Source organism: Salmo salar, unplaced genomic scaffold (genome assembly GCF_905237065.1).
Source record: "Salmo salar unplaced genomic scaffold, Ssal_v3.1, whole genome shotgun sequence".
NCBI classification, from domain to species: Eukaryota; Metazoa; Chordata; class Actinopteri; order Salmoniformes; family Salmonidae; genus Salmo; species Salmo salar.
Genome location: NW_025548197.1, coordinates 22,144 through 44,862, shown reverse-complemented (window position 1 = coordinate 44,862; position 22,719 = coordinate 22,144). Strand labels below are relative to the sequence as shown.

The 22,719-nt window shown below is 42.5% G+C and overlaps 1 protein-coding gene across 1 annotated transcript; it reads left to right on the top strand.

Annotated features, from left to right (window-relative positions):
• Positions 1-3,001: 3,001 nt before the first annotated feature.
• On the top strand, positions 3,002-22,641 carry LOC106597781 (NACHT, LRR and PYD domains-containing protein 3-like). The gene is made up of 13 exons (XM_045712046.1): positions 3,002-3,088; positions 12,592-12,821; positions 13,077-13,243; positions 13,448-15,245; positions 15,329-15,502; positions 15,582-15,755; positions 17,524-17,697; positions 18,337-18,383; positions 18,512-19,067; positions 20,724-20,815; positions 21,435-21,472; positions 22,115-22,179; positions 22,312-22,641. The coding sequence occupies exons 2-13, from the start codon at positions 12,619-12,621 to the stop codon at positions 22,538-22,540; spliced, it is 3,717 nt and encodes a 1,238-aa protein (XP_045568002.1). The 5' UTR covers positions 3,002-3,088; positions 12,592-12,618; the 3' UTR covers positions 22,541-22,641.
• The last annotated feature ends 78 nt before the right edge of the window (positions 22,642-22,719 follow it).

Here is a 22,719-nt window from a genome sequence, read left to right as displayed (position 1 = left end):
GAGTTGTACACGTTGGTAGAGGGGGACTCATTCCAGGACAAAGGTGTTTGACTAACGGTTACCACTTGTACTACTGACAATACCACATCATATCGACCAGGGTTTAATAACGTATACTAATACAGTTGCGGACAAAGCGGTGGAAAAGCGATGCACTTTGTTTTATTATATTATATCGCTGTCTGACTATTTTCCCATCATGCAACACGGTAGACATTCTATTTACATTGAACTTTTTGTCTAAATGTCCGTCTGATTACACACACGTAGGCGATGTACCAAAATGCTGAAATCACATTCGCGCTCACACAGCCAACCGAAAGACACCAACTATTTCTGGTGTTTTGTAGCGTTCCAGACATTGTAGGAATAGTTTCATCACGCTTGTTTTCTGCTCCTCAGTAAAATATGATTCCACCATCGACCACAGGGTGGCATACGACCCCAGATACGGAGGAGAAACAGTCGCCGACTACTGCAAATCAAATCTTATTGGTCACTTTCACGTGATTATCAGACGTTATTGCGGGTATAGCGAAGTGCTTCTAGCTCTGACAGTGCAGTAATATCTAACAAATTACACAACATTTACCCAATACATACAAATCTCAGTAGGAATGAATTTAGACTATATAAATATGGATGAGCGATGTCAGATCTGAACGGACTAAGATACAGTAGAAAAGTCCCACACAGCAAACTGTCCTTAAAAAGACGACTATGCCCGACGGCTAATATACATTCGGTTTTGGTTGAAAGTTGAAAAGACGTCCGTCTACGGCCCGTTTTGGTTGAAAGTGAAAGTTGAAATCATGTATTTTTCAGGTCGTTGTTTAAACGACTTGCAAATAACATAATTTCAGTGTACTTGTAACCTATACACGTGGAGGCAGTAACCACAAAATGGTCTGTCATTTTTTTAAATGAACAATCACACTACTCATTACATTACTCTAGTATTTGCACAAAACATTCAGTCAAAGAACACGATATAAAACAATGATAATAAACAAAATACAGTTAAGTTCAAATAAATATAATTAATTGAATAATTATCCATCAAAATGATAGATGTATTTCGCTGCGTTAGCAACAGCGCCGTTGTTGTGGAGACTTGGAAACCACCACTTCCGGCTCTACCAGGAGCTTGAGGTGGTCTGCCACAGCTCTCTGAACATCATGGTCAGTGGTCTTGCTGTTCCATTTCTAGACTGCAGCTCTTAACACCAAAATAAACACAGTAAGTTATAGAAAAGACTAATGGATATGGAGGATCTTACAGGTTCCCCACGACAATTAAATCAGCATTCAGGGCTCAAACCACAGGTTTATCACTAATCAATGGTGGATATTTTGTGTGGTCCAGTAATAATTATAATGTATTACATTTATTCAGAATAATTTACAAGTGGATAAATCTGTTTTGCTTTTCCGCGTCTATCAAAAAAGATAAAACAATATATTTACAAGATAAGTTGTTAAAGTTGTCCTTCTCAGGGGTTGACAATTGATTAGGGCCAGGCTCAAACTTGCACGCAGTGTAGAAAAGACGAGGGCCTGTTTGAATGGCGCCAGTTGTCTCCTTCACTCCTCCCTAATAGACTATTATAATCACATTCATTGGTGAACTCTGAACAACTGCAGCCTAATATATGTGCCAATATGCAGAGATCACAAGTAAACAATTCAGCTTAAATGGTGGAATATTTAGCGGACTGGTTGCTCAGGAGACAAAGGCAGATGATGTCAGACGTATAGAAGGCATGTGACTTGAGCTCATAGGAAGGAGCCAGCACTGCGGCGATGTGACAAACAAGTGCTGTAGGCTACTATATATAGATATGGTACCAATATATATATATTGTTCCTGATTGCTTGGTACAGTGTAAACAACACAAAATAAATGATAGGTGTACCAGAGAGTTGATCTGTACTGTTGATCTGTACACCTCTCCCTCCCTCCCCCCACCCCCCCTTCTCCTCCCTCTCTCTTCTTCTCCCTCCTTCCCTCCACCTCTCCCTTTCTCTCTTCCCTCTCTCCACCTATCCCTCTCTCCTCCCTCCACCTCTCTCCTCCCTCCAACCCCCCTTTCTCTCCTCCCTCTCTCCACCTATCCCTCTCTCCCTCCTCCCCTCTACCTCTCCCTCCTCCCCTCTCTCCACCCCCTCTCTCCTCCCTCCACCTCTCTCCTCCCTCCACCCCCCTTTCTCTCCTCCCTCTCTCCACCTATCCCTCTCTCCTTCCCTCCCTCTACCTCTCCCTCCTCCCCTCTACCTCTACCTCCTCCCCTCTATCTCTCCCTCCTCCCATCTATCTCTCCCTCCTCCCCTCTACCTCTCCCTCCTCCCCTCTACCTCTACCTCCTCCCCTCTACCTCTCCCTCCTCCCCTCTCTCCACCCCCTCTCTCCTCCCTCCACCTCTCTCCTCCCTCCACCCCCCTTTCTCTCCTCCCTCTCTCCACCTATCCCTCTCTCCTTCCCTCCCTCTATCTCTCCCTCCTCCCCTCTACCTCTCCCTCCTCCCCTCTACCTCTCCCTCCTCCCCTCTACCTCTCCCTCCTCCCCTCTCTCCACCCCCTCTCTCCTCCCTCCACCCCCCTTTCTCTCCTCCCTCTCTCCACCTATCCCTCTCTCCTTCCCTCCCTCTATCTCTCCCTCCTCCCCTCTACCTCTCCCTCCTCCCCTCTACCTCTCCCTCCTCCCCTCTACCTCTCCCTCCTCCCCTCTCTCCACCCCCTCTCTCCTCCCTCCACCTCTCTCCTCCCTCCACCCCCCTTTCTCTCCTCCCTCTCTCCACCTATCCCTCTCTCCTTCCCTCCCTCTATCTCTCCCTCCTCCCCTCTACCTCTCCCTCTCTCCACCTATCCCTCTCTCCTTCCCTCCCTCTATCTCTCCCTCCACCTCTCTCCTCCCTCCACCCCCCCTTTCGCTCCTCCCTCTCTCCACCTATCCCTCTCTCTATCTCTCCCTCCTCCGCTCTACCTCTACCTCCTCCCCTCTCCACTTCATGTCCCAACACAGAAAGTCCGTGTTTAAGGAACAAGAGGAAGAAATGGACTTTACAGGTAGAAGACAAAAACATCAGAGGTTTGTAACGTTCTTTATAATTTAATGTAGAAAAGTGTTGTGGAGAAGTTAGGCTTTCATAGAGAGACAGATGATTTAAGGGAAAGACATTGAAGAATTGTAAAGTTAATACAATACTGATTTCAACTTTCCAAAATGATAAGTTTAGTCTTATTTACATTGGTGTTGATTGATATTGATTAGCCTAATCAATATGATCCAATGTGATGTTATAGGCTACAGAGATATGAGGTAGAGTATTATTGGTAAAGGCGACTGACAGCACATTATCGTGATTATTATCCGCATGACGAAACTGCGTTAGAAGATGTGCATCGGAATTATGTAAAGCTGTCACTATAGAAACACTCTGTGTCGTCAAGTCAGTCAAGTAAATGTGACGAGCAACAATGGTCATAGAAACTATTTGAATGTAGGGCTAAATCAAAGTTGAAAATGCTTTCCTGCGACACGGATCAGGAAGGTGGTGGTCCGTTTTGCTCATTGCTGTGCGCTCGATATAAGTTGGCCGGCGCACCGTTGCGTAATGTTACCCACTGGTTTAATCGTTGTCAGAACACCTTTCTTCTGAATACAAGCCCCGGTACAACGGGCGAGAGAAACTGATCGCACCTCATGTTAACTCAAGCAGTGCATGGGTGTATTCACTAAGGGCACTATTCCAACTTATGAAATGACGCCTTTCGTATACACGCCTTTCGTATACACGCCTTTCCTACGTACTTGTCATCAGTTTATATTCAGACCTACCTTATTAAGTTGAATAACGGGTCTTTGCAGGCGTGGCTCCCTCGCGTGCGCTGAATAAATGTAATTTAACCGCTGAAAACACCCACTTGCTGGGCAACAGATTTTCTGGTGGAGTTTTCATTCAACAGCGTTTTCGCAGGAAATATATTGATAAATAATAAATACAGCGGTTTGATTCATCCTGAAAGTTGTCATATTCAAGTTGAATCCATGAAACATTGGAAGGTGTTAAAAAGTGTACAATAGAGGTTGAATAGGGAGGTGTCCTATACATCTACCCTAATTCTCACTAATCATGGAACTGTATAACAACGGTCCAGTCGTCGTGAACCGAGCACCGGGCTACAGGTTTAACCTGCTCCGTGGGGTCTGAGATCCATAACGATTCAAACAGGCCCACATTCTAATGCTAACGACACTCAGGAACAACTTACACTGACTTGACAGAGGAAAGAAAGGTGAACAGAATGGAATGATGCAAAATGTAAGATACAATTTGAAGAAAACGAAAACTCAAGTGACAGTTATAAATGTATGTCGGTATTACTGACCGTGGTTCTCGATAGTGGCTGGTATTTAATGACATTATACAAATTGTAAAATAAAACGGAGAAAAGCCCGGACATAGCCTATAATTAAAACATTCTGAAGCATACATCAACTTGGCATGTTAAAGTGCGGGTGTTAAAATTGCATCCACACCTATTATGAGGGCACACCAGTAGCGGTGGGGGGTAAAATCACTGTTAATTCACGTCTTTCAACCGTGAGATAGACTATGGGCCTAAAGGCCGAGACAATAAGAAGACACAGTGGCAGAATAAATTCAACCACCACAAAACCGGAAAGCAACATCTGTCCGGTTAAATCCACACAGCATATTACATGTAACAGACATGACCTACAGACCTACAGACCTACAGACATGACCTACAGCATGGTCAAGCAAGGTCGTGTGTCTGACATTTTCTGACTACTAAACAACTATTGATTTAGAACCACAGAGAGTTACTGCACTTTGCACAGAATGGTTCATGGTACTGATGTCTGTGCGTGTTCATACATGTAGAAAAAACATGTTGACTCACCCTACTTGTAGAGAAACACCAATGACATCCTCCTCTCTGTCATGTTGACAAAACGGTCTATCACTCTGTTATACAGTACACAGTCTATCACTCTGTTATACAGTACACTGTCTATCACTCTGTTATACAGTACACAGTCTATTACTCTGTTATACAGTACACAGTCTATCACTCTGTTATACAGTACACTGTTATACAGTACACGGTCTATCACTCTGTTATACAGTACACTGTCTATCACTGTTATACAGTACACAGTCTATCACTCTGTTATACAGTACACAGTCTATCACTCTGTTATACAGTACACTGTCTATCACTCTGTTATACAGTACACTGTCTATCACTCTGTTATACAGTACACTGTCTATCACTGTTATACAGTACACTGTCTATCACTGTTATACAGTACACAGTCTATCACTCTGTTATACAGTACACTGTTATACAGTACACGGTCTATCACTCTGTTATACAGTACACAGTCTATCACTGTTATACAGTACACTGTCTATCACTCTGTTATACAGTACACTGTCTATCACTGTTATACAGTACACAGTCTATCACTCTGTTATACAGTACACAGTCTATCACTCTGTTATACAGTACACAGTCTATCACTCTGTTATACAGTACACAGTCTATCACTGTTATACAGTACACAGTCTATCACTCTGTTATACAGTACACAGTCTATCACTCTGTTATACAGTACACAGTCTATCACTGTTATACAGTACACAGTCTATCACTCTGTTATACAGTACACAGTCTATCACTCTGTTATACAGTACACAGTCTATCACTGTTATACAGTACACAGTCTATCACTCTGTTATACAGTACACTGTCTATCACTGTTATACAGTACACAGTCTATCACTCTGTTATACAGTACACTGTCTATCACTCTGTTATACAGTACACAGTCTATCACTCTGTTATACAGTACACAGTCTATCACTCTGTTATACAGTACACTGTTATACAGTACACGGTCTATCACTCTGTTATACAGTACACTGTTATACAGTACACAGTCTATCACTCTGTTATACAGTACACTGTCTATCACTCTGTTATACAGTACACAGTCTATCACTCTGTTATACAGTACACAGTCTATCACTCTGTTATACAGTACACTGTCTATCACTCTGTTATACAGTACACAGTCTATCACTCTGTTATACAGTACACTGTCTATCACTCTGTTATACAGTACACAGTCTATCACTCTGTTATACAGTACACAGTCTATCACTCTGTTATACAGTACACAGTCTATCACTCTGTTATACAGTACACGGTCTATCACTCTGTTATACAGTACACTGTTATACAGTACACAGTCTATCACTCTGTTATACAGTACACAGTCTATCACTCTGTTATACAGTACACAGTCTATCACTCTGTTATACAGTACACTGTCTATCACTCTGTTATACAGTACACTGTCTATCACTCTGTTATACAGTACACAGTCTATCACTCTGTTATACAGTACACAGTCTATCACTCTGTTATACAGTACACTGTTATACAGTACACTGTCTATCACTGTCATACAGTACACAGTCTATCACTCTGTTATACAGTACACAGTCTATCACTCTGTTATACAGTACACAGTCTATCACTGTTATACAGTACACAGTCTATCACTCTGTTATACAGTACACAGTCTATCACTCTGTTATACAGTACACAGTCTATCACTCTGTCATACAGTACACTGTCTATCACTGTTATACAGTACACAGTCTATCACTCTGTTATACAGTACACAGTCTATCACTCTGTTATACAGTACACAGTCTATCACTCTGTCATACAGTACACAGTCTATCACTCTGTTATACAGTACACAGTCTATCACTCTGTTATACAGTACACAGTCTATCACTCTGTTATACAGTACACAGTCTATCACTCTGTTATACAGTACACTGTCTATCACTGTTATACAGTACACAGTCTATCACTCTGTTATACAGTACACTGTTATACAGTACACGGTCTATCACTCTGTTATACAGTACACAGTCTATCACTGTTATACAGTACACTGTCTATCACTCTGTTATACAGTACACTGTCTATCACTGTTATACAGTACACAGTCTATCACTCTGTTATACAGTACACAGTCTATCACTCTGTTATACAGTACACAGTCTATCACTCTGTCATACAGTACACAGTCTATCACTCTGTTATACAGTACACAGTCTACCACTGTTATACAGTACACAGTCTATCACTCTGTTATACAGTACACAGTCTATCACTGTTATACAGTACACAGTCTATCACTCTGTTATACAGTACACAGTCTATCACTCTGTTATACAGTACACAGTCTATCACTGTTATACAGTACACAGTCTATCACTCTGTTATACAGTACACAGTCTATCACTCTGTTATACAGTACACAGTCTATCACTGTTATACAGTACACAGTCTATCACTCTGTTATACAGTACACAGTCTATCACTCTGTTATACAGTACACAGTCTATCACTGTTATACAGTACACAGTCTATCACTCTGTTATACAGTACACTGTCTATCACTGTTATACAGTACACAGTCTATCACTCTGTTATACAGTACACTGTCTATCACTCTGTTATACAGTACACAGTCTATCACTCTGTTATACAGTACACAGTCTATCACTCTGTTATACAGTACACTGTTATACAGTACACGGTCTATCACTCTGTTATACAGTACACTGTCTATCACTCTGTTATACAGTACACAGTCTATCACTCTGTTATACAGTACACAGTCTATCACTCTGTTATACAGTACACTGTCTATCACTCTGTTATACAGTACACAGTCTATCACTCTGTTATACAGTACACAGTTTATCACTCTGTCATACAGTACACAGTTTATCACTGTTATACAGTACACTGTCTATCACTGTTATACAGTACACAGTCTATCACTGTTATACAGTACACAGTCTATCACTGTTATACAGTACACAGTCTATCACTCTGTTATACAGTACACAGTCTATCACTCTGTTATACAGTACACAGTCTATCACTGTTATACAGTACACAGTCTATCACTCTGTTATACAGTACACAGTCTATCACTCTGTTATACAGTACACAGTCTATCACTGTTATACAGTACACAGTCTATCACTCTGTTATACAGTACACTGTCTATCACTCTGTTATACAGTACACAGTCTATCACTCTGTTATACAGTACACAGTCTATCACTCTGTTATACAGTACACGGTCTATCACTCTGTTATACAGTACACTGTTATACAGTACACAGTCTATCACTCTGTTATACAGTACACAGTCTATCACTCTGTTATACAGTACACTGTCTATCACTCTGTTATACAGTACACTGTCTATCACTCTGTTATACAGTACACAGTCTATCACTCTGTTATACAGTACACAGTCTATCACTCTGTTATACAGTACACTGTTATACAGTACACTGTCTATCACTGTCATACAGTACACAGTCTATCACTCTGTTATACAGTACACAGTCTATCACTCTGTTATACAGTACACAGTCTATCACTGTTATACAGTACACAGTCTATCACTCTGTTATACAGTACACAGTCTATCACTCTGTTATACAGTACACAGTCTATCACTCTGTCATACAGTACACTGTCTATCACTGTTATACAGTACACAGTCTATCACTCTGTTATACAGTACACAGTCTATCACTCTGTTATACAGTACACAGTCTATCACTCTGTCATACAGTACACAGTCTATCACTCTGTTATACAGTACACAGTCTATCACTCTGTTATACAGTACACAGTCTATCACTCTGTTATACAGTACACAGTCTATCACTCTGTTATACAGTACACTGTCTATCACTGTTATACAGTACACAGTCTATCACTGTTATACAGTACACTGTCTATCACTCTGTTATACAGTACACAGTCTATCACTCTGTTATACAGTACACAGTCTATCACTGTTATACAGTACACAGTCTATCACTCTGTTATACAGTACACAGTCTATCACTCTGTTATACAGTACACAGTCTATCACTCTGTTATACAGTACACAGTCTATCACTCTGTTATACAGTACACAGTCTATCACTCTGTTATACAGTACACTGTCTATCACTCTGTTATACAGTACACGGTCTATCACTGTCATACAGTACATGCTTTTATTTTCTGTTGTCCTAAACTACGTGTCTAAAATGCTCGTTAGCCTAACTTCCATTCATGGGCAACGTTAGCTAGTAAACATTAGCCTTCTACATCTAGCTACATGTTGAACTTCCATCCTCTCAGGCCAGGAGCACAACAATGTATGAATTAATGGTTGGATCAGAATCACCGTTATAATCATTAGCCAGTATGGAGAATTAAATAAAACCACAAGTCCAAATCCCCATCTCCATCCATGTCTAATTTAGGAAAGGACCAGTTTACACTAGCTAGCCACCACAAGACAACGAGATAAAACAATTCAAGTTGTTTCTGTCAATGACGTATGAATAGGATTTGATAGGAGTGACGCCAAAATCCAAACGGGTCTACCTTGACACTTTTTTTGGTGCGCCAGGACCAATCACAGTTTAGCTCGCTCAGTTTAGCTCAACGATGATTGGCTAATTTCTAATACTTTTTTTTTAATCAAGGGACATATTCTCTCTGGCTTCCCTTTGCCTTCAATGCTACAGGCAACATTGTCATACTGGTTTGGACCAGACAGCATCAGATACATGGTCTACACATACTGAGACAGAGAGGAGCTGTTTCACTGTCCAGACAGCATCAGATACATGGTCTACACATACTGAGACAGAGAGGAGCTGTTTCACTGTCCAGACAGCATCAGATACATGGTCTACACATACTGAGACAGAGAGGTGCTGTTTCACTGACCAGACAGCATCAGAGACATGGTCTACACATACTGAGACAGAGAGGAGCTGTTTCACTGTCCAGACAGCATCAGATACATGGTCTACATGTAGAGAGACAGAGAGGTGCTGTTTCACTGACCAGACAGCATCAGATACATGGTCTACATGTAGAGAGACAGAGAGGTGCTGTTTCACTGTCCAGACAGCATCAGATACATGGTCTACACATACTGAGACAGAGAGGTGCTGTTTCACTGACCAGACAGCATCAGATACATGGTCTACACATACTGAGACAGAGAGGTGCTGTTTCACTGACCAGACAGCATCAGAGACATGGTCTACACATACTGAGACAGAGAGGTGCTGTTTCACTGACCAGACAGCATCAGATACATGGTCTACACATACTGAGACAGAGAGGTGCTGTTTCACTGTCCAGACAGCATCAGATACATGGTCTACACATACTGAGACAGAGAGGTGCTGTTTCACTGTCCAGACAGCATCAGATACATGGTCTACACATACTGAGACAGAGAGGTTCTGTTTCACTGACCAGACAGCATCAGATACATGGTCTACACATACTGAGACAGAGAGGTGCTGTTTCACTGACCAGACAGCATCAGATACATGGTCTACACATACTGAGACAGAGAGGTTCTGTTTCACTGACCAGACAGCATCAGATACATGGTCTACATGTAGAGAGACAGAGAGGTGCTGTTTCACTGACCAGACAGCATCAGATACATGGTCTACACATACTGAGACAGAGAGGTGCTGTTTCACTGACCAGACAGCATCAGATACATGGTCTACACATACTGAGACAGAGAGGTTCTGTTTCACTGACCAGACAGCATCAGATACATGGTCTACATGTAGAGAGACAGAGAGGTGCTGTTTCACTGACCAGACAGCATCAGAGACATGGTCTACACATACTGAGACAGAGAGGTGCTGTTTCACTGACCAGACAGCATCAGATACATGTCTACACATACTGAGACAGAGAGGTTCTGTTTCACTGACCAGACAGCATCAGATACATGGTCTACATGTAGAGAGACAGAGAGGTGCTGTTTCACTGTCCAGACAGCATCAGATACATGGTCTACACATACTGAGACAGAGAGGTTCTGTTTCACTGACCAGACAGCATCAGATACATGGTCTACACATACTGAGACAGAGGGGCGCTGTTTCACTGTCCAGACAGCATCAGAGACATGGTCTACACATACTGAGACAGAGAGGTTCTGTTTCACTGACCAGACAGCATCAGATACATGGTCTACATGTAGAGAGACAGAGAGGTTCTGTTTCACTGACCAGACAGCATCAGATACATGGTCTACATGTAGAGAGACAGAGAGGTGCTGTTTCACTGACCAGACAGCATCAGATACATGGTCTACACATACTGAGACAGAGAGGTGCTGTTTCACTGACCAGACAGCATCAGATACATGGTCTACACATACTGAGACAGAGAGGTTCTGTTTCACTGACCAGACAGCATCAGATACATGGTCTACATGTAGAGAGACAGAGAGGTGCTGTTTCACTGTCCAGACAGCATCAGATACATGGTCTACACATACTGAGACAGAGGGGGCGCTGTTTCACTGTCCAGACAGCATCAGATACATGGTCTACACATACTGAGACAGAGAGGTGCTGTTTCACTGACCAGACAGCATCAGATACATGGTCTACACATACTGAGACAGAGAGGTGCTGTTTCACTGACCAGACAGCATCAGATACATGGTCTACACATACTGAGACAGAGAGGTGCTGTTTCACTGACCAGACAGCATCAGATACATGGTCTACACATACTGAGACAGAGAGGAGCTGTTTCACTGACCAGACAGCATCAGATACATGGTCTACACATACTGAGACAGAGAGGTGCTGTTTCACTGACCAGACAGCATCAGATACATGGTCTACACATACTGAGACAGAGAGGTGCTGTTACACTGTCCAGACAGCATCAGATACATGGTCTACACATACTGAGACAGAGAGGTGCTGTTTCACTGTCCAGACAGCATCAGATACATGGTCTACACATACTGAGACAGAGAGGTGCTGTTTCACTGACCAGACAGCATCAGATACATGGTCTACACATACTGAGACAGAGAGGTGCTGTTTCACTGACCAGACAGCATCAGATACATGGTCTACACATACTGAGACAGAGAGGTTCTGTTTCACTGACCAGACAGCATCAGATACATGGTCTACATGTAGAGAGACAGAGGGGCGCTGTTTCGCTCGCTCGAATGCTTTCTCCTGTGAGATACATTCAGCCTCTTGTGAATTGAAGGACAATTATTAAGCACAGAGAGACGAAAGATACATTATTTTATGTTTTTTCCTTGGTCAATTTTTTTACGAAGCCTGGCTTCCCTTGGTATAGAATAAATACCTGTCAGCTATGTTAACTGTCTCTAATGTCTACTTGTTAAATGTTTATGTCTACTACCGTCTGTCAATCTAAACTGTAACATATTTTTAGTTGTGTGTAGACTAGCTGTTGTTATGACGTCAGCTAATGGGGATCCAAGTCAAATCAAATCAAATGAATAACATATTGGACTGTGTATGTTTAAATGCAACATGAAGTCTCTGTTTGAACTCTGACCTCAGACAGTAAATGTGTTGTTAATGGTTCTTCAACAATGTTCAGAAATATTGACTGTTCTGTTATTTATTATTGTAGCTGAGTGAGCTGTGACTTACATCTAAAATGAGTCTTTCTGGGGAGAGAGAGGAGGAGACCACTGCCTCTAAAATGAGCCTCTCTGGGGAGAGAGAGGAGGAGACCACTGCCTCTAAAATGAGCCTCTCTGGGGAGAGAGAGGAGGAGACCACTGTCTCTAAAATGAGTCTCTCTGGGGAAAGAGAGGAGACCTCTGCCTCCAAAATGACTCAAGACACCAGTTCTAAGAGGTAAGAGATGAATTGTAAAATATATAGTTCGCTTAAAAATATCAAACTAATGAAGAGAATAGTGTTCCCAAATTACAATAAATATAGGACTAAATCATTAATTTAAAAGGCCAAAAATGTATTTACGAATTGCAGACAGTAGCTTTAAAATAAACTTCAGGACTTCTATGAGTTCAGCTATACAGTTGTTGAAATGATGTAGATGAGGTATTGATGTGATATTGATGAGGTGATCTGTCTCCCTGTTTTGTTCAGTGTCCAGAAGCCCAGAGCAGAGTCCCCTACAACCAGCCTGCTATCAATGAAGAGTGATCAGCCACCTGCTTTCAGCCAGGAACCATTACCAGATGACAATAAGGAAGTGGAGAGTTTGGACAGTGAGGATGTATTAAAGATCACATACAACCTTCTGGTCAGCAGAAGTAAGACTGTGTTTCATACAATATCACAAAGTAAGGTACACACACACACACACACCCACACACACACACACACACACACACACACACACACACACACACACACACACACACACACACACACACACACACACACACACACACACACACACACACACACACACACACACTAACTGATGAGTCCCAACTCTCATTGTTTTCCTACAGGTCAAACTCTGCTGACAGTCCAACAAGACATTAAGGCTAAACTGAAACACAAGTATCAACACATATCTGAAGGAATTGGACACCATGGAAACCAAAGTCTGTTCAAGGACATCTACACAGAGCTCTACATCACAGAGGGTGGAAGTGGAGGGCTCAGTAATGAACATGAGGTTAGACAGATAGAGATGGCATCCAAGAAACAAACCACACAAGAGACACCAATCAAATGCAAAGACATCTTCAAGCCTTTACCTGGACAAGACAAACCTATCAGAACTGTGCTGACAAAAGGAATCGCTGGCATTGGAAAAACAGTCTCTGTGCAGAAGTTCCTCCTTGACTGGGCAGAGGGAAAAGCAAATCAGGACGTTCATTTCATGTTTCCTCTTCCTTTCCGTGATCTGAACCTGAAAAAGGACCAATACAGTCTGATGCAACTTCTTTCCCACTACTTCTCAGAGCTGAAAGAGATTGACAGCATTGAAGATGGTGAAACCAAAACTGTTTTCATTTTTGATGGTCTGGATGAGTGTCGACTTCCTCTAGACTTCAAAAACAATGAGAAGTGCTGTGATGTCACGAAGCCAACCTCAGTGGACGTTCTACTGACAAACCTCATCGAGGGGAATCTGCTTCCCTCTGCTCTCCTCTGGATAACCACACGACCTGCAGCAGCCAATCAGATCCCTCCTGAGTGTGTTGACCAGGTGACAGAGGTACGAGGGTTCAATGATCCACAGAAGGAGGAGTACTTCAGGAAGAAAATCACAGATCAGAATCTGGCCAATGATATCATCAAAAACATGAAGACATCAAGGAGCCTCCACATCATGTGCCACATACCAGTCTTCTGTTGGATATCAGCCACTGTCCTTGAGATGATACTGAAAGAGGCAGAGAAGGATGAAGTCCCCAAAACTCTGACACAGGTGTACTCACACTTCATTCTCATCCAAATCATTGTGAAGAACAGGAAGTACAACAAAGCCACAGAAACAAACCCAAAGGAACTTTCTCAGTCAGACAAAGAGATGATCCTGAAACTGGCCAAGCTGTCTTTCCAACAGCTGCAGAAGGGCAACCTGATCTTCTATGAGGAGGACCTGAGAGAGTGTGGCCTTGACGTCACAGAGGCATCAGAGTACTCAGCATTGTGTACAGAGATCTTTAAAGAAGAATCTGGGCTGTACCAAGAGAAGGTCTACAGCTTTGTGCATCTGAGCATTCAGGAGTTTCTAGCAGCAGTGCATGCTTTAGAATCATGTCTGGACAAGAAGGAAAATGTTTTCTCCCCCACTAGTGATGAAGAGAAGGAGTCAATCCGGTTGTCTGACTTACACAGGAGAGCAGTGGACCAGGCCTTGAAGAGTGAGAATGGACACCTGGACCTGTTCCTCCGCTTCCTTCTGGGTCTCTCACTGGAGTCCAATCAGAATCTGTTACGAGGCCTTCTGACACAGACAGGAAGTACAACACAGAGCAATAAGAAAACAGTGGAGAGAACAGTCAGGTACCTTTCAGACAAGATCGACAAGGAATCCTCACCAGAAAGGATCATCAACTTGTTCCACTGTCTGAATGAACTTGGTGCCAACTCTCTAGTTGAAGACATGCAGACCTCCCTGCGATCAGGAACTCTTTCAGAAACAAGACTAAAACCTGACCAATGTTCAGCCCTGGTCTACCTGTTACTGATGTCAGAGGAGGTGCTGGAGGAGTTTGACCTGAAGACATACAACACATCAGAGGAAGGTTATCAGAGGTTGCTGCCGGTAGTGAAAACCTGCAAGAGAGCACTGTAAGTTCTGTTATTGAGTTGATGTATACAGTATCATTATAATGAAGGATTTGTATATCTAACATATTATCTCCTCTCTGCAGACTGAATGGCCGTAAAGTCACATATAAATCCTGTGAGACTCTGGCCTCAGCTCTGCAGACACCAAACTCCCCCCTGAGAGAACTGGACCTCAGCTACAATGACCTGGGAGACAGAGGAGTGGAGCTGCTCTGTGTTGGACTAACCAGTCCACTCTGCAACATACAGACACTAGTGTGAGCTTACTATCTTCAGTATTAGTTATTATGTGGATGTTTTAAACATGTGTTAATCATGTGATCTTCTGCCCTCTAGTCTAGGTCAGTGTGGTCTGACAGAGGGTTGCTGTTCACATCTGGCCTCAGTCCTGAGTTCACCCAACTCACAACTGAAACAACTGGAGCTGAGAGACAATGATCTGCAGGACTCAGGAGTTACACTGCTGTCTGCTGGACTGGAGGATCCAGACTGTAAACTACACACACTGGGGTAAGTACAGCTGTTTCAGTCAGGTCTGTACTGAGCTGAGTTACACTGCTGTCTGCTGGACTGGAGGATCCAGACTGTAAACTACACACACTGGGGTAAGTACAGCTGTTTCAGTCAGGTCAGTACTGAGCTGAGTTACACTGCTCTCTGCTGGACTGGAGGATCCAGACTGTAAACTACACACACTGGGGTAAGTACAGCTGTTTCAGTCAGGTCTGTACTGAGCTGAGTTACACTGCTGTCTGCTGGACTGGAGGATCCAGACTGTAAACTACACACACTGGGGTAAGTACAGCTGTTTCAGTCAGGTCGGTACTGAGCTGAGTTACACTGCTGTCTGCTGGCCTGGAGGATCCAGACTGTAAACTACACACACTGGGGTAAGTACAGCTGTTTCAGTCAGGTCGGTACTGAGCTGAGTTACACTGCTGTCTGCTGGACTGGAGGATCCAGACTGTAAACTACACACACTGAGGTAAGTACAGCTGTTTCAGTCAGGTTGGTACTCAAATCCAATTTTATTTGTCATATGCGCCGAATACAACAGGTGTAGACCTTACAGTGAAATGCTTACTTACAAGCCCTTAACCAACAATGCAGTTCAATAAATAGTTAAGACAATATTTACGAAATAAAAAGTAAAACAATAAAATGACATAACAATAATGAGGCTATATACAGGGGATACTGGTACCTAGTCAATGTGTGGGGGTACAGGTTAGTAATGAGGCTATATACAGGGGTACCGGTACCGAGTCAATGTGTGGGGGTACAGGTTAGTAATGAGGCTATATACAGGGGTACCGGTACCTAGTCAATGTGTGGGGGTACAGGTTAGTAATGAGTCTATATACAGGGGGTACTGGTACCGAGTCAATGTGTGGGGGTACAGGTTAGTAATGAGGCTATATACAGGGGGTACTGGTACCTAGTCAATGTGTGGGGGTACAGGTTAGTAATGAGGCTATATACAGGGGGTACCGGTACCGAGTCAATGTGTGGAGGTACAGGTTAGTAATGAGGCTATATACAGGGGGTACTGGTACCGAGTCAATGTGTGGGGGTACAGGTTAGTAATGAGGCTATATACAGGGGTACCGGTACCGAGTCAATGTGTGGGGGTACAGGTTAGTAATGAGGCTATATACAGGGGTACCGGTACCGAGTCAATGTGTGGGGGTACAGGTTAGTAATGAGGCTATATACAGGGGGTACCGGTACCTAGTCAATGTGTGGGGGTACAGGTTAGTAATGAGGCTATATACAGGGGTACCGGTACCGAGTCAATGTGTGGGGGTACAGGTTAGTAATGAGGCTATATACAGGGGATACTGGTACCTAGTCAATGTGTGGGGGTACAGGTTAGTAATGAGGCTATATACAGGGGATACTGGTACCTAGTCAATGTGTGGGGGTACAGGTTAGTAATGAGGCTATATACAGGGGGTACCGGTACCTAGTCAATGTGTGGGGGTACAGGTTAGTCGAGGTAATTTGGGGGTAAAGTGATAAATAATAAACAGCGAGTAGCAGCAGTGTAAAAACAAAAGGGGGGGTGTGAATGTAAATAGTCCAGGTGGCCATTTGGCTAATTGTTCAGCAGTCTGATGGCTTGGGGGTAGAAGCTGTACTGAGCTTAGTAAAACAAATACTCTGAAAATCTGATGTTTCATGACATTGTTTGTGTCATGGACAAATGTATTGGTGTCCTACAAGATGATTGACACCAGTACATCAACCTAGACAGCTGTTGTGTGTCTCTCTGTAGGCTGTCTGGCTGTCTGGTCACAGAGGAGGGCTGTGCAGCTCTGTCTTCAGCTCTGAGGTCAAACCCCTCCCACCTGAAAGAGCTGGACCTGAGCTACAATCACCCAGGAGACTCTGCAGGGGGACTGCTTTCAGCTGCTCTGGTGGATCCCACATATAAACTGATGAAGCTGAAGTAAGTCACAATAGATGTCCTAATAGTGTGAGCAGTGGTTGTGTCATATGTAGTGTAGTAGGGTCAGTAACATGAGGACATGATGGTAGATTTAAGGGGAAGTTTATCCAGCAGGCTTAGCACTCCAACACAGCATACATCATCACCACATGAATACTCTTCTTCTGCATCTCTGATATCCTGGTGGAGCTGTACTCCGTTCTGAATGCAGTAGGTAGGATAGAATACCTGTATGTCTCTAATAATGAATTGTACTCTGTTCTGTATGCAGTAGGTAGGATAGAATACCTGTATGTCTCTAGTAATGAATTGTACTCTGTTCTGTATGCAGTAGGTAGGATAGAATACCTACATGTCTCTAGTAATGAATTGTACTCCGTTCTGTATGCAGTAGGTAGGATAGAATACCTGTATGTCTCTAGTAATGAATTGTACTCTGTTCTGTGTGCACTAGGTAGGATAGAATACCTGTATGTCTCTAGTAATGAATTGTACTCTGTTCTGTATGCAGTAGGTAGGATAGAATACCTGTATGTCTCTAGTCATGAACTTGGATAGTGCACCAGAACACAACAATGTGCTTTAAATGTTGACTGCTTTATTAGGTCTTTGTCAGTCAATAACCTGTTTCTCCTACAGTGTGGATCATGGTGGAGAGTGCAGGCTGAAATCAGGGCTGAAGAAATGTAAGTCTCTTCAATCCTAATTAACTGCATATTCAGAACTATAGTAACTAATCAATACTTGTTCTGTATCTACAAAACAACATTTTATATCAAGATGTGGTTTGATTAAACTCTCCTTTTGTCTACAGATGCCTGTCATCTCACCCTGGACCCAAATACAGCAAACCCAAACCTGATACTGTCTGAGGGGAACAGGAAGGTGACATGTGTGGAAGAGGAGCAGAATTATGAAGACCATCCAGACAGATTTGACTGTCTTTACCAAGTTCTCTGCAGAGAAGGCTTATCTGGATCTCGTTATTACTGGGAGGTGGAGAGGGATGGTAGCATGGCTGACATTGGTGTGGTGTACAAAGGAATGAAGAGGAAGGGATGGGAGGATGACAGTTGGATTGGAGGCAATAGGGAGTCCTGGTGTTTACTCTGCTCTCATAGTGGTTATTGCTTTTACCATCCTGGAGTCAGTAGATCCATCTCTGGTCCTGTTTCTAACAGAGTTGGAGTGTATCTGGACTGGCCAGCTGGTACTTTGTCCTTCTATAGTGTGTCCTCCTCTGGTACACTGACACACCTTTACACAGAACACACCACATTCACTGAACCCCTCTATCCTGGGTTTGGGATTTCCTTCTTCTCAGAGACCTCAGTGACCCTGTGTCAGATAGATGACCAACACATTCAGAGGTGAGTCATATAGCAATGTTTCATCATTTGTTTTCCTCTGGAATCATTTCTACAATTACATTAGTAGTGGTGTGTTTTCATGTGTTCTGTTGGACCTACAGACAGTTACATTAGTAGTAGTGGTGTGTTTTAATGTGTTCTGTTGGACCTACAGACAGTTAGATTAGTAGTAGTGGTGTGTTTTAATGTGTTCTGTTGGACCTACAGACAGTTAGATTAGTAGTAGTGGTGTGTTTTAATGTGTTCTGTTGGACCTACAGACAGTTAGATTAGTAGTAGTGGTGTGTTTTAATGTGTTCTGTTGGACCTACAGACAGTTAGATTAGTAGTGGTGTGTTTTAATGTGTTCTGTTGGACCTACAGACAGTTAGATTAGTAGTAGTGGTGTGTTTTAATGTGTTCTGTTGGACCTACAGACAGTTAGATTAGTAGTGGTGTGTTTTAATGTGTTCTGTTGGACCTACAGACAGTTAGATTAGTAGTAGTGGTGTGTTTTAATGTGTTCTGTTGGACCTACAGTTAGATTAGTAGTGGTGTGTTTTAATGTGTTCTGTTGGACCTACAGACAGTTAGATTAGTAGTAGTGGTGTGTTTTAATGTGTTCTGTTGGACCTACAGACAGTTAGATTAGTAGTAGTGGTGTGTTTTAATGTGTTCTGTTGGACCTACAGACAGTTAGATTAGTAGTAGTGGTGTGTTTTAATGTGTTCTGTTGGACCTACAGACAGTTAGATTAGTAGTAGTGGTGTGTTTTAATGTGTTCTGTTGGACCTACAGACAGTTAGATTAGTAGTAGTGGTGTGTTTTAATGTGTTCTGTTGGACCTACAGACAGTTAGATTAGTAGTAGTGGTGTGTTTTAATGTGTTCTGTTGGACCTACAGACAGTTAGATTAGTAGTAGTGGTGTGTTTTAATGTGTTCTGTTGGACCTACAGACAGTTAGATTAGTAGTGGTGGTGTGTTTTAATGCTTTCATTTAGATGTTTCCTCTAATGTCATTATCTCTCTAACCACTAGAGGGCATCAGAACCTGTTGAATAGGACAGCCTCACTGTCATGTCAGTCTCAATTTTGTGTCACAAGCGCAGTCCAGTGTTTTGAGGGGGGTAGAGTGTGTGTAACTCATGATACCTGGTGACTTCACATCTCTAGGGGGGTATGTAACTCATGATACCTGGTGACTTCACATCTCTAGGGGGGGTATGTAACTGATGATACCTGGTGACTTCACATCTCTAGGGGCTTTCCTCAAGATATGCAATGTCACATGTAATGTCACCATCAGTATTGATTTGATCAAAGTTGACATAGAGGGTTATGTCACATTTACATAATTTAGCATATGCTCTTCCCCGGTGGGAATCGAACCCTCAACCCTAACATTGCAAGCACCATGCTCTTCCCCGGTGGGAATCGAACCCACAACCCTAACATTGCAAGCACCATGCTCTTCCAACTGAGCTACACAGGACCACATTTTGAAGTTGACATAGTATGTTATGTCACATTTCACAATGCACCCTACATAGGGAGCTGTTCTGTCACCCTTTATGCACTTGTTGTATTGTTATGAAGACTGTATGTATGCTATATAAAGCCTTTATAAGTTGTATTTAGTTTACTAACAGTCTATCCTTCTGCTTTACCAACACCAGAGACCATGGTGGAGAGAGTTGGATCAAGCCTGGACCTGAGGACACCAGAGACCATGGTGGAGAGAGTTGGATCAAGCCTGGACCTGAGAAATGTGAGTGTTAACTGATAATTGTTTGTTAAATCAAAATACTTTTAAAGCATTCATTATAGTTGAGTCCCAGACAAAGAACACAATCCACAATCATGATCTATTGTCAAAACAAACTTAAAGGTAGAGCCAGCGATTATAACGTAGATGCACAAAGCAAACAGTTTAGAGGGTCAATTTCTACAACAACTAAGAGCGTTGTACCGCAAGGCTAGACCACTGTTTTGTTTCCGTGGCTACCACGCTGTAAGAGAGTGAAGAGAACCCTTCCACATGGGCAGATACTGTGTGTGAGAGAAGTCAGGCATCTTGCTCATCACAATATCTGTGGTGCTGCTCGTACATCATCATTTATCTGACTCTACCTTTAAGCTCTCATCCTAGGATCTACCAGAAATCAGACCCCCAACATCTACAAAACATGGACCAGAACGATGTTGTTTCCTGCTTCCACAAACATTAATTAATATAACACTAATGTCAGATTATGGTATGCTAATGAGTGTACATTCTGAGACTGTTGCTCACTTATATTCATTTTTATTAAAAGTCTACTTAATAATTATTAATTAATTATTCCATGAGATTGTCAATTTTAAATAACAACTACTTTTGACTTCAGGGATTCCTCAGAGCTGTAAGACTTGTGACCATGTTGAGGTAAGTCATAATGTCAATTCTTACTTTTACATACCTGCAGGAGTCAGGCACAGTCTCAAAGCCTGGTGTGTACTGACCAACCATTCATACTGTGATATAGACAGTCCTGTGTTCTGCTTTAGTAATATAAACACAGTCTCAAAGCCAGGTGTGTACTGACCAACCATTCATACTGGGATATAGACAGTCCTGTGTTCTGCTTTAGTAATATAAACACAGTCTCAAAGCCAGGTGTGTACTGACCAACCATTCATACTGGGATATAGACAGTCCTGTGTTCTGCTTTAGTAATATAAACACAGTCTCAAAGCCAGGTGTGTACTGACCAACCATTCATACTGGGATATAGACAGTCCTGTGTTCTGCTTGTAGGCATGCAGGATTTTAGATGTTGTCATATTTTGTCATTAGACAGTTGAATTGATAATTCACCAGCATTCCATGGAACATTGAATACATACATTAGATTAGTTACTTTTATTAATGGGCCAGTTTCCCGGACACAGATTAAGCCAAGTCCTGGACCTTAAAGAACTTTATATTGAAACTTCCATTGAGCATGCTTTAAATCCAGCACTAGACTCAATCTGTGTCCAGGAAGCTGGCCCCATATGTATTACTGACATGCTTGCTCTTGTTCAGGACTCCACACACTGGCTTCAGATTGAACCCTTGACTTCCACTGTCCAGGGAGTGACAATGTTCAGGTAAAATAACTACTTTTAACATTTCATTCCACCTGCTAGTGTATTTCCCCATTACCTTTGGGAATAGTCTTCTAATCCAACCTCTCCATTTGACCATTGACCCTCTCTACCATATCTTGTTGTTGCCCTCAGACACAGGACACCCAAAGGGAGTTATGAGTGCACAGTGTCTGGGCTCCGCTGGCTGTGTGAGAGAGATGTCATTCTGAAGTATCACTTCAGGAACTGGGATCCCTACAGTCATCTTCTGAAAGACATGCAGTACACACAAGGTGGTCCATTGCTGGACATCACTATGGAGTTAGGTGAACTGGAGGAAGTTCATCTGCCACACTTTGTCTGTTTAGGTAAAACCATATAGAAATAGTATTCAGAAAGACATTTCCATGTAACTGAGTTTCACTTCCTGAATGAATGAATGAGCTATTCTGGGAATTTGAGTTTACTGTGATCTGGTACTGCATATTCTTTGTGTTTTAGTTGGATGAATAATACAATATTTGTCTTTCTGCCTCCTTTTTATTGTGTTGTTCAGGGACC